We start from the raw sequence: 13,368 nt of genomic DNA, 5'->3' as shown, positions 1-13,368 counted from the left end.
CTCCGCGCACGGGTGTCTTGATATTGTAGTTGGTTTTTTGTGGCGTAGTAAAATAATTTTTGTGATTAAGAATAGAAATTAAACTATCAAATAATCCCAAATAATCCCAAATGAAGAATAAAATTAAAAAAATATAATCTAAAATAAACATAGTCCGAATGATAACCTCATAATCTATAAAAAGAGAATTTAAGCATAATCTCAAATACTTATTATATTATTATTTCATAAAAATCTAAATATTGTAGTACGATTATTCAGCATTCTTGGAGATGTTATAATCAGATATCTAGAAGTTATACATATCCATCACAATCAAACCTGGAACAATATAAAATTTATAAATTATTCTCATATTATTTTGATATGAAATATATAATTATACGATTCTGTGTGAATAAATGAGCAAATTAAATAAATAACTATGTCTCTAGCTATATACCACATTCAAATTTAAATTAACATCGACTTTTGATATCGGTGTGTTGATAAAACTGATATTTTTTGTAGTTTTATAGATTATCACCAAACATGTTTGAGAATTAAATGTATTTAGATGTGTATATGATTGTGACAAATGAAAATTATGATCCAACCTTCACACATTTGAACCTTCATACCTGCTAGAACTAAGATCACCGTCGTTTCTAAATCGTCTTGATAAATATGAATCAAATATTATGCAAGTTCTCCACTCAAGTCAACAATGATTGACTCCCTACATACCTATACATGTATGTAATAAGTTAAAGTTTGAACAATTTCTCAATTAATATTTTATAGTATATTTATTTATCATTTTACCTCCCATTACAATACATTACTATACCAAAAAAGTATAACTGTAAATTTATATATTTCTTCAACGTAGCGGCAAAAATCTTTGTATATATGTTGTTACTGTAGCATTTATAATTTTATAGTAGGAATTGACGTAGGTATTTTATAATAGTAGATGTGCAGTTTTTTTTGTGACAATAGAGATCTGCAATATATACAAAAACAACATTTCAATAAAAAGGAAACTAAATAAATAAGAGTTTTTGATTTATGTAGTTTATGTTAGTAGCAGATTTAATTTAGCGAGTAAAATAGTGAATGAGATTTTGTATTATAATATTTGATGAGTATTCAAATTCAAAATATATAATAGATAGAATTTATTTTTCAGAATTATCAATGACTAAAATGCATTTAAAATAGATATTTTTTTTGTTACAGTTTTTTGGCATAGTAATGTATTTAAATTATGCAATATTTTTTGGCATTGTACTGAATTAAGACATTGATTTTTTATAAAATATTTAACTAAAAAATTTAACTATATTATAATATTTTTATAATGAATTATTTAACTAAACTATGATATTTTGGCATACTAATGAACTGTATCGTTTTGGGAATAGTAATGAATTATTTAACTAAATTTAAATATTTTGAAAGTGATATATATATATATATATATATATATTATTTTTATACATTTTATTTTATCACAAATTAATAAATTGATAAAAAAAATACGTTAGCAAGCTAGCAATTCAGATCTTTCAGATCGAGTATCATCCATGAAATTTAGGTCTGATGTTCCATGTATTAGTCGGAATACATGATTTGTATTTCATTGAGCATTTAGAGATGACAATCAAATAACACCAATTAATTATGTCAATTAAATACAAATGCTATAATGTATACAGAAATTCAGGGATATTTGACCTACATCTATGTATATTATAAATCCTGAACAGTGCCATGTCATCAATACCACATATTTCAAAAAAAGTCCACCTCAATGCCACATATTTTAGATTTTGCCATGTCATTATAATTTCCCTTATTTATGTAAGCATATCAGAATAATCAATCACATATCTTTGAATTCCTAAAATTGAGCGTAATCAATAACTGACAATTATATTAAATTTTGAATGGTAATGCAATAACTACATTCCATGATCATAGCATTTTTTGAATGTTAAATTTGTACGGAACTAATTAAAATTGAAGAATATAATTATATTGAATATACTGCCCCAATTATTAAGCTTATCATGTATCATATAATTACCCTTTAATTATATGAACTTATATATAAATCAATGAAGTGTTTAAAATTTGAAATTGAAATTTATAATTATATTTTTATTTAATATTTAATATCCGGAAGTCGTCTAAAATTTAGCTATGTTACAAATATGTTGCTTTTTAATTTTCGAAATAATATATATTATATTTTCTAACATAGTGATATAAGTATGATAAAAAATATTTTTATAATAATATTACGTCATTAATTAGTATGTATTAAGCATTTTATGTAGGTCAACTTAATCATAGTAGATATGTACTATTACTTAGAGACAGCAATCGGGTCGATCGAAACGGGTTTCGCAAATTCCAAAATCGAATCCAAACTATATTATAAATCCTGAACACTGCCAAATCATCAATGTCAGATATTTCAAAAAAAAATCCAAGTCAATGACATCTATTTTAAATTTTGCCATGTCATATAATATTTCATATTTATTTTAGACCAATCAGATGTCCTAAGATTTCTAAAATTGTGCGTAATTAATGGGTCGATCGAAACGGGTTTCACAAATACCAAAATCGAACCCATATTATATTATAAATCCTGAACAGTGCCAAATCATCAATGCCACATATTTCAAAAAAAAAAGTCCACGCCAATAACACCTATTTTAAATTTTGCCATGTCATATAATATTCCATATCTATTTTAGACCAATCAGATGTCCTAAGATTCCTAAAATTGTGCGTAATTAATGGGTCGATCGAAACGGGTTTCACAAATACCAAAATCGAACCCAAATTATATTATAAATCCTGAACAGTGCTAAATCATCAATGCCACATATTTCAAAAAAAAAGTCCACGACAGTAACACCTATTTTAAATTTTGACGTGTCATATCATATTCCATATTTATTTTAGACCAATCACATGTCCTAAAAATCCTAAAATTGGGTGTAATCAATGACTGACAATTATATTAAACATAATATTACACGAGTAATGATTATTTATTCAACAAATAATATTAAATATATATAAAATATTATATATAAATATCTTAATTTTGTTTTAATTTTATTACATATTAAATAATAAATATATTATAAAAGATATTATGTATATATGTATGTATGTATATATGTATATATATATTCGGGTTCGGGTTCGAAATGAGTTCCAGGTTTTCAGGTCGGGTTCAAATCAAACCCGATCCTGGCCCGAAAATTATTCGGGTTTAAAAAGAAATTTTTATCCGAAACCCTATAATTTGGGTTTGGTAAAACACAATTCGCTCGGTACGAGTTAGACTCGGGTCGGGTAGAATCGTGACTGCCCAATCCCTCATGAAACAAGAATGTAGTATAACTATCATTATAGTGGATAGTCATTCAAATCTATTTATTCGATTTGATGTATAATTTTGATATTCTTATTAACATGATGTTTTGTTTGATATATAATTTTAGTTTAATATTATTTGACATATAATTTCACTTGAATTTTCTTGATATATAATAAACTTAAGTATAAGAGAGTTATGTCTAATATAATTTTTTTCTTTCTACTTTATAGTTTATTTGAAAATTCAAATACAATTATTTATTATATGTATTTGTGAAATAATAATAACAAAATTCAATAAAAGTTTGAAGCCCGTGCGCGGAGCGCGGGCAAAAACACTAGTATATAATTGATTCACTTCACTTGACATAAATACAATCTTTCTAAAAAAATATATAATATATATGTCTTTGATAAAAAATATAAATAGATTTCGTTTCTACACTTCATTTGATTAACAATTAAATAAATAAAGACGTCTTTAATAGAGAAGTAAATTAATTATATTGTTGCTACTTATATATGTTACCTAAATGAATAAGAGATCAAATTAATAAATTACAATCATGGATTATAATTTACATACTGATATTTTAAACCACATTGAAATTTAAAATTTGCAACGACTGACATGTACTTAACTCTGAATGTTTCCTAAATCTAGGGGATACGCTATACCTACATTTACATGGTACATTTTAGTTGTTTAGCATTGAATGAGTAACTATATATTTTGATATTACCAAAAGAAATTGATTAATCATACTTGTGAATTATTCCATCTAACTTAAAAATCGAATAAATTGAGGAAGCATAATAATAGATGCGAATTTTTTTTATGATATTATGATTTACAGTGAGATTAGAGATTTGCAACATATACAAAGACAATATTTTAACAAAAAAGAAAGTAAATAAATAAGAGTTTTTGATTTATGTAGTTAATGTTAGTAACGGATTTAATTTAGCCAGTAAAATTGAGAATGAGAGGTATTATGATGTTTGATGAGTATTGAAATTCAAATTTTGTAACCGATAGAATTTAGTTTACATAATTATCAATGTCTAAAATGTATTTATAATAGATATTTTTTGTTACAACTTTTTGGCATAGTAATGTATTGTAATCTATGTGATATATTTTGGCAGAGTAATGCATTATGACATCGATTTTCTAGAAAATATTAAACTAAAAAATTTAACTAAATTATAATATTTTTAAAATGAATTATTTAACTAAATTACAATATTTTGACATACGAATGAATTATATCGTTTTGGGAATATTAATGAATTATTTAACTAAATTTAAATATTTTAAAAATGAATTTTTTTAAATATATATTATTTTATACACTTTATTTTATCACATATAAATAAATAAATAATACATAAAGAAGCTAGCAATTCAGATCCTTCAGATCGATTATCAGCCATGAAATTTAGGTCTGTTGTTCCATGTATTAGTCAGAATACAGGGTTTGTATTTCATCAAGCATTCAGAGATGACAATTAAATAACACCAGTTAGAGTATGTCAATTAAATATAAATGCTATAATGTATGCATAAATTAAGGGATAGTCAACATAGATATATAATTGATTCACTTCACTTGACTTAAATATAATCTTTCTAAGAAAATATATAATATATATGTCTTTTATTATAAATATATCTAGATTTCGTTTATACACTTCATTTGATTAAGATTTAAATAAAATAAAGACGTGTTTAACAGAGAAATAAACTAATTACATCATTGTTACTTATATATGTTACCTCAATGAATAAGAGATTAAATCAATAAATTAAAATCACGGATTATAATGATATTTCCATCCGCATTGAAATTTGAAATTTGCAACGGATACACTATACTTAAAATTTTCTTATAAGTTTTTATAAAAATATTATAAAATACAAATTATGAAAATTTTATTATCTCTTTCAAAAACAATAGATAAAAAATCTAAAAACCCGTCAATGGTTAATTTAAATATGATCAAAACTATAACTTAATCCCGAGACAATGCATGAGTCAAATGAGAACTTGCAATATAAAATTTATGACTAAAACAACTACTTCTCAATGAACTTGAGTGACTAAAAGTACTAACTTGCGAAATTATATATTCTCAAGATAATAAACAAAGACTACACCAATGTAAATAGGGAGACAATTACATTGACATCATTTCGTCAGACTTCTCCATCTCACGTGATGCTTCCTCAATGTTAACTGCATTGCTAGCCTCATCGTCTACATTCCTCACTCCCGTCTGACCATTTCGGATCCCTTTACTACTTCCTTTAAGAATCTGGCTGATGAGCTTTACCAAAGTTTCACACACCAAATAGTCTCCACGCCAACTCCTTTGAATACCTTCTGCTCAAATCAATAATTAGTTGTTTCAAAGGACTTTGAGATTGTTAAAAGAGCACCCAAACTTTCGTCATTCCTTTCTAGATGCTTGTAGACAACTGACAACTATCTAAGCAATTGTATCATACATACACATAAGTTATACATACATATGTAAATTCTAATGATTGATATTAAATTCCAATAAATGATTTCATTTGTTATATAATCAATCTAAATAAGTATTAATAATTTTTTTCACAAACTTGCACAGAAAAGGCTGAGATTCAATTTAATTATCAAGTGAGACAATAATATATCATTCTCCTTTTATTGACAACTCTAAAATTTGTATAAGATGAATCTGTATATCCAGATTGGTGTGTTGCTAATCAGAGGAACTGAGCCGCCAGACAAATGGTCGTTTAAGTATTTTATATACACATACACAAAAATTAATAATTAGTGTCAATTAAATGATAAATGTGATAATCAAGCCAGCAAAACATATGTTAACACCAAAAATCAGTTGAATGTAGTAGGAAATACGATGCCTTTAGGTTATTTGAGTCTCACGACTTGTCTCAGCCATTCTTTCTTCATGTAATGTAGTTTCCTCGGCCTTTGATAGCTACAAATTGTAAAAAGAGATTCCATTAACATTCACATCCACATATCTTGTAAATTAAAAACATGTTTGAAATTTTAAAAGAATTGTTTACAGATATAGAAAAAAGAATGGAAATTTCAAACTATAAAGTCAAAAAAGAAAAAGGAAAAGGAAAAGGAAAAGGAAAACAAAGATGAATACAAACAATCAAAGATATGAGCATGAGGTCTTGATAACGGTTATATATATACCCACTCTCTACCAAATATATAGATATATAGACATATACATATAAATAGATATGAAATCAATCAAACAAATTACCATAAATAAAATCATTGTTTTAAATCTTGTCATAATATTGTTCAACGAAAGCTATAATCAAGGAAATTTGAATATCAAATTGAAGAGAGACAACCAATATGATTTCAATTTTTCAAATACTTACTTTGAATTCAAATTTTTAGATGGTAATGGAAAGAAACAAATGAAATTCACTCCCTTCCCATTCTGAAGCACCAATCATGCATATAATCAAGCAGAGCTACATACTGACTACACGTGCCTTCTAAATTGCTTATCCTCAAAAGATATTATCCTTCAAACAAAATTAATAAAAAAATTCAAACCAATTAAATATTTAAAAAACACCGATTATGCAGCTGATTGAGCATGCTTAAATATCAACTAAATGCTGCTTCACAGTTCACACACATTACCATTACGACGCTCTATTACTGCTCTGATATATAAATTTGAACTAATTTCATATTTATTTTAAAATAAAAAATTAGAGAGTAAAACATATATAATGACGTATCTCAAATTTTTTATATATAAGAGTTACTTTATTAAAATTGAAAAAAAATAAAACAATGAAGAAAACAATAACACATAAATAAATTTAACAAAACAATAGTCGAATCATAATTTTTTAAAGTATAACATATTTAATGGTGCATCAATATCTTTTTTTTTGTATAATCTTATGAAAATATTTTAACACTACTTTATTTTTAAATATTTTAAGAAAAGACGATTAGCAGTTTAAGAGGTAGTAATCACTGTTTCAATATATTGAATTTTTAATGCAGTATCATACAAAAAATCTTCTAAGTGCTTAGGAAGTCTTTCCATGTTTATTTCGAAAGAGATAATAAGCTAACAATTACAATTAAAAATAGGTAAATATACAAAATATACATGTAGCTGTGAATAAATTAAATGTATAAAGATAAGAAAATTATTGTTTGAAATTTTTAATTTTTCATGCAACATCGTACAATAAAATCTTCAGAGTGCTTAGGAAGTCTTCCCATAAATGGTAAGATGAATTTGAATTTTTAAAATAAATGATAAGAATTGATTTGATTTTGAACTAAGAAATAATTAATGATGATTAGTTTCATATCTTGGAGAGTACTTGAAAAGTCTTTTCATTCATAAATTAGAGATAGAAGAAGTCAATAACTACATTTAAAAAATATGCTAAAAATTAGAATGGGAATGATTTTTATTTAAGACAATTAAAATCAAAAACAAAAATGCATGCATAATTTGTGGGACTGTCTAAAACTTGACTTATATAAATCAGTTGATTAGATGGCGCTGATGTGGCATAATAAAAATATGTGGCTTTATGACGTGGCATTTTACGAATTACGTGGACTTCTTGACGTTGCATCGTTCAGGAATTATGATATAAATAGATAAGGGTGGTCCTCACGACCTCAGGTGATCTCTTTTCTCCATTGCTGCACAAGAATCGGGTCGTGTATAACATACAATTCATATCCAAAACCAAACCCGAATGTTTTATCCATACTCAAATCTGATCTGAATCTAAAAAAAATTAAAAAAAATAAATATCCGAACCTGAATCTGACAGATTTTGGATTGGATTCGGGTATACTTGAAACCTGAAAATTTTGGATTGGATATCCGAAATACACGAAAATCAATATTTGAAATCCAAAAATTTAAAATACACGAAAATCGATATCTGAAATCCAAAAATTTAAATCTAATACACCAATAAAATTGTAGTAATATGCAACATTGAAAAATAAGACTCAAACTACATCATTAATAATCATTCAACATCAAATAGAGTTTATGATTAAAAAAATTCTAAATATTTTAGGTTTGATTTTAGTCAAAAAATTTATTTAAAGAAATGTACGTGTATGTATATCGACAAGTGATCAAATATAAAACAACTCTCAAATACAAATTGAAAATCCGTTTCTCAACCACTATTCATAACTACGGGTTTCACTAATTTATACGGCATTAATCACTGTTTTATATAATATATAAACAACGATTTTTATTATTCAAAATTGAGAAAATCTATTTACCTAAATTATTGGTAATCGATTAAAGCAGATCAATTTCAATCATAGGAAGGTTCTTGATGGTAACAAGCCGTAAGAGAAGGTGTATGATGGTGGTAAATAGTCGCTAGTTTTGGTAAATTATGATGGCAATTGCCCGTGACTATTGGTGATGGTGGGGGATGCTGGCAAGTCATTGAAACGACTGGTAATGGTGGTGAGAGGTCCATTATTACAGTTTGGGTGAATATGATGGTCATATACGTTGTATTTATAAACTCTAATGAACTATGAGAATTTAGCAAAACGAGTGCGCAGTTACTGATATGAGAGAAACAAAAATAATCTATGAATCCTAGATAGGAGAGAAAGAAAAGTAGAAATTGTAAAAATTACCCATGCTCTCAAATTTTCCCCAGATAAATTCAAAATATTGTAAAATGAAAAATTCTTCCAAAAATTGGATCACTGTGTTCAATATGTACATTAAAACTCCAATAGAGACAAACTGATATTTGTTTACTACTATAGTTTATTTGCAAAATATACAAGTACGAAGCACATTGTTAACACCATCGCTGTAGTTGATTCCCCTCTTATCTTCATCCCACAAACATGAAATAATTGAACAACTAGATGATGCTTGAAACATGAACGGTTTATTGACGTAGAATCCTATGAGATGTGCTAAACCACAATTACATCATGTTAATTTATCATTTGTCGCTTATTGTTCTGTATAGCATGTTGGCACATTATTTTCCCACAAAACAAAATGGTAAGGAATTTTTGAGCTTCTTGTACATGATGATTCCAAATTTACTCTGTCTACTCCAATAAATCCAGAGATTGCAGACCCGGGTTTCTCGTCGCTTTATGTCCGACTGATTATTAATATTGTCGCATTTCAACTTTTGTACAGCTCCATAGACCATAGTTTATTGCATGGATAAGCCTTGTAAGAATGCATGGCTGCTTTTTTTGACACTTGAGAGCTACTTAAATAATCACACAATTAGTAGCTTACTGTTTTTCTTTTTAATATATTATTTTCGGGTAGAAAACTTTTAATGGAGCTGAATCTAATTCATCTATGACCATTTAGCGGTGTCCAAAAAAACGGGAATTAGACTTAATCGATGAATCCATGGAACAAGGATTATAATTGAATAATCGGAGATTTAATCAGTGCGGCGAGCTACGGGCGATTAATCACCGATTTCTGGAACATAGCCATTTAGTACTAATCATGTTTAGCTCATGCATGCAATGTTCCAACTGTTTTCTGGGCAAATTTTTATAATGTTCACTTGAGCCATGTTAGATTACATAACCAAATATATCGCACTTACAACATATTTTTTACAAAAGAATTTTGAAAGATATTGCGAAACCCTCATATATTATGGAAGGAACCAAGATTTCAGGAGGACTAGAACTGAAAATAATAGGAGAGACTGATTTTAAACTAGAATGAGAGATGAATGAAGACAATTAAAACGATCATATCTAAAAGATGTTATGTAACTGTTTGATTTGAAGGTTGAGAATATAAAGAGAGAAAGAGAGAAACAAACGGAGACGATGATATCTAAAAGCCTGATTTGAACATACAGATCTATTCTCCACATATACCCTTTGTAGCTGGAATATTAGTAGTGCAAGTGACACAATATCATCAACCAGCGCTCTTGTAATCATCGATAACTACTTTGTCCAGTTTTTTCTTATATCTGCGTAGAAAACAAAATTTTAATTTTATATAAATATATCGCGGTTGTTGAGCTACAAACCAGATCATTCGTTCACTGGCGTCTTGATTTGCTGTTGGAAAACATCGAGATTGACCAATGGAGATGAACTTGGTAAAACCTGAAGCAGGCAGTGGAAGCAGGAGCTTGTGCAATGTGGAAACTGATATTTCGATGACCAAGTGTGTCAAAAGACGTCGAAGATCTCCTTCACTGGCTCAAGGCGTTGAGCCACAGCAGAGTAAGCCTCCAGGGCTACCGCTAGCTGATCCACCTGCAGCTACTACTACTACTACTGTCAAGAGAAGTTCAAGATTTCGCGGTGTCAGCAGGTCTAATTCATCTCATACACACACCAACACGAATACAAAGTGTTTGAATGCTAATTTCACTAAACAGAGATGTGTTGTGATCACAGACATAGGTGGACCGGACGATACGAAGCTCATTTGTGGGACAAAGGGTCATGGAATGTAACACAGAGAAAGAAGGGAAAACAAGGTTAGATATCACATACAATCACATATATGTTTTTATTGAGATACCTCCTGTCGATTGCTAACGTGCATCTGTTTTTTCATTTTTCCTTTGGGGCGTATTCCTTGGATTCTCTGTTTGGCATGGAGCAGTCTACCTTGGTAAGTAAAATATGGATTAGTCATTGTTTTATTTCAAAATTTTCTAGATAAGCAATCAAAGCAGATTGATTTGGTAATAGGGACTAGACTCAGCTGTATGTTTTTTGATCTTGCTTATCAGGGGCTTATGATGAAGAAGAATCTGCAGCAAGATCTTATGACTTGGCTGCCATCAAGTACTGGGGGACATCAATACTTACAAATTTTCCGGTATACTATTGATAGGATTACTTGATTTTGTAGTGAAGTCTATGATTCCTTATCACAGGGAAGTTGATAAAAAAATTTCTTTATTTTCAGGTTTCAGATTATGAAAAAGAAATTGAGATCATGGGAAGTTTAACAAAAGAGGAGTATTTGGCCTCTCTAAGAAGGTAAGTGAAGTGTATAAATCCTCGACGAGGGATATTGTTAGTAGTAAAGATTTCAAACATAAATACTTAATGGCATCATGTACTGCTGATGACAGGAGAAGCAGTGGTTTCTCCAGAGGTGTTTCCAAATATAGAGGAGTTGCAAGGTGAGTTCAAAATCTAAAATTCTTATGTCTTGTGTTATATCAGACAAGAGCTCGCACTTAAAATGTAATACATTTCTTCATAAACTGCAGGCACCATCACAATGGTAGATGGGAAGCACGAATCGGAAGGGTGTTTGGAAACAAGTATCTGTACCTTGGCACTTACAGTAAGTTGAAAACTATGAATTACGTTTAAAAACTCTGAGGACAGGAACTCAGGTTTTAAGTGTTACAGGTACTCAAGAAGAGGCAGCCCATGCATATGATATTGCAGCAATTGAGTACAGAGGAATCAATGCAGTCACAAATTTCGACCTGAGCACCTACATACGATGGCTGAGAACTTCAGGTGCCAATTCACTCACTTGTCAGGATCCAAGAACCTCATCCGATTCTCAAGCATTAACAGCAGCATCCTCCTCTTCCTCCACACTTGATCCTGTCAAGGAATCTGAATTTTCTTATAATTCCAATTCCTTCACATTTGGTATGGAAATTCCGCCTAAGCAAGAGTTGTTTGAAAGAATAATGCCAGTTGGTCCTAATAAGTCATCGCCTACTGCACTCAGCCTCCTGCTCAGGTCATCGGTGTTTAAAGAACTCGTGGAGAAGAATTCAAACGACGAAGCCCCCCCACAAGGGAAGGTGATCAGAAACAAGTATGAGTTACATGAACATGAATTCGGAGGAATTGTTAGTTACAGGGGAATCGAGAATTCGCCTTACGAAATTCCCTTAAGTGGCTTGGAGGCCAAACAAGAAACTGCATTGCCATTGTTAACTACAACAGGGAAGACAATGTGGAACTCAATGCCACATTGAACAAATATGCTCATTTATACACACAACTAACAATTTAAGGTTGGATTAGGATTATCATCAGCAGACCATCAATAACAGGGTTTCGTGGAAATAAGCAAATCTATACTATCTATACTATACTATAATAAGCCAACATGGGTATAATTTGTAGTCCAAAATTTTAGTTATATTTTTTGGTTTGGTACTCTCCTTTTGGTACTACAAGTCTACAAATGTGGAGTCTATTAGTATTATAAACAGTTTCAAATACTAAAAACACTCATAACAATACATTATCACATAATATTTCATTAAAAAATTATAATGATGTTATAAATAAAATTATAAATATACAATTTTGAATATCTTTTTTTAACAAGAACCTTCATATAACTCAAACCAAGATTACAAAATTACGTTGAAATTCGATTGATTAGATTACTGAATCTTTCAAACGTATTACATGATCGGCTATGTTTGGAAAAGATTAGAATTTTCCGATTTTTTTATTTTTAAATCTACGTGTACTAAATTCGGATTAAATGTACTAAAATCCTAATATATATATATATATATATATATATATATATATATATATATATATATATAGAGTAAAGTTCTATGGAGTACACAAAAACATTGGAGTATTGGAGTACAAAATTGGATAAAATATAATCTAGTCATCTAAATTCAATTTTTTTTGTTCTACAATATTTGTAAACATTCTACAACCTGCAGATTATGTTCTACAACATAAATATTGTAATCAAAACGTAGAACAATTACTTTTATAAATCAGTGGCACCATGTTCTGCAATATAACTAATAAGCAGAACAAAAATCTTAATACTTGTTAAAGCTGAAAGATATTATTGATTAATTGATAATTATGATTAAGACAACTTATAAATGATAAATTATATACAAATTTGAATAATCAAAAATATTATTTTTGATTAAACTAA

At 28.6% G+C, this 13,368-nt stretch overlaps 1 protein-coding gene across 1 annotated transcript; it reads left to right on the top strand.

Annotated features, from left to right (window-relative positions):
• The first annotated feature begins 10,236 nt into the window (after positions 1–10,236).
• LOC108198960 (AP2-like ethylene-responsive transcription factor At1g16060) lies at positions 10,237–12,609 on the top strand. Its single transcript, XM_017366731.2, has 8 exons — positions 10,237–10,776; positions 10,863–10,945; positions 11,074–11,082; positions 11,204–11,292; positions 11,383–11,456; positions 11,552–11,602; positions 11,693–11,769; positions 11,838–12,609. Exons 1-8 carry the CDS (start codon positions 10,544–10,546, stop codon positions 12,422–12,424), a joined length of 1,203 nt encoding a protein of 400 aa, XP_017222220.1. The 5' UTR covers positions 10,237–10,543; the 3' UTR covers positions 12,425–12,609.
• The last annotated feature ends 759 nt before the right edge of the window (positions 12,610–13,368 follow it).

Source organism: Daucus carota, chromosome 8 (assembly GCF_001625215.2).
Source record: "Daucus carota subsp. sativus chromosome 8, DH1 v3.0, whole genome shotgun sequence".
Classification (NCBI taxonomy): domain Eukaryota; kingdom Viridiplantae; phylum Streptophyta; class Magnoliopsida; order Apiales; family Apiaceae; genus Daucus; species Daucus carota.
Note: the sequence above shows the minus strand (reverse complement) of the source record. Positions and strands in the feature narration are given on the sequence as shown.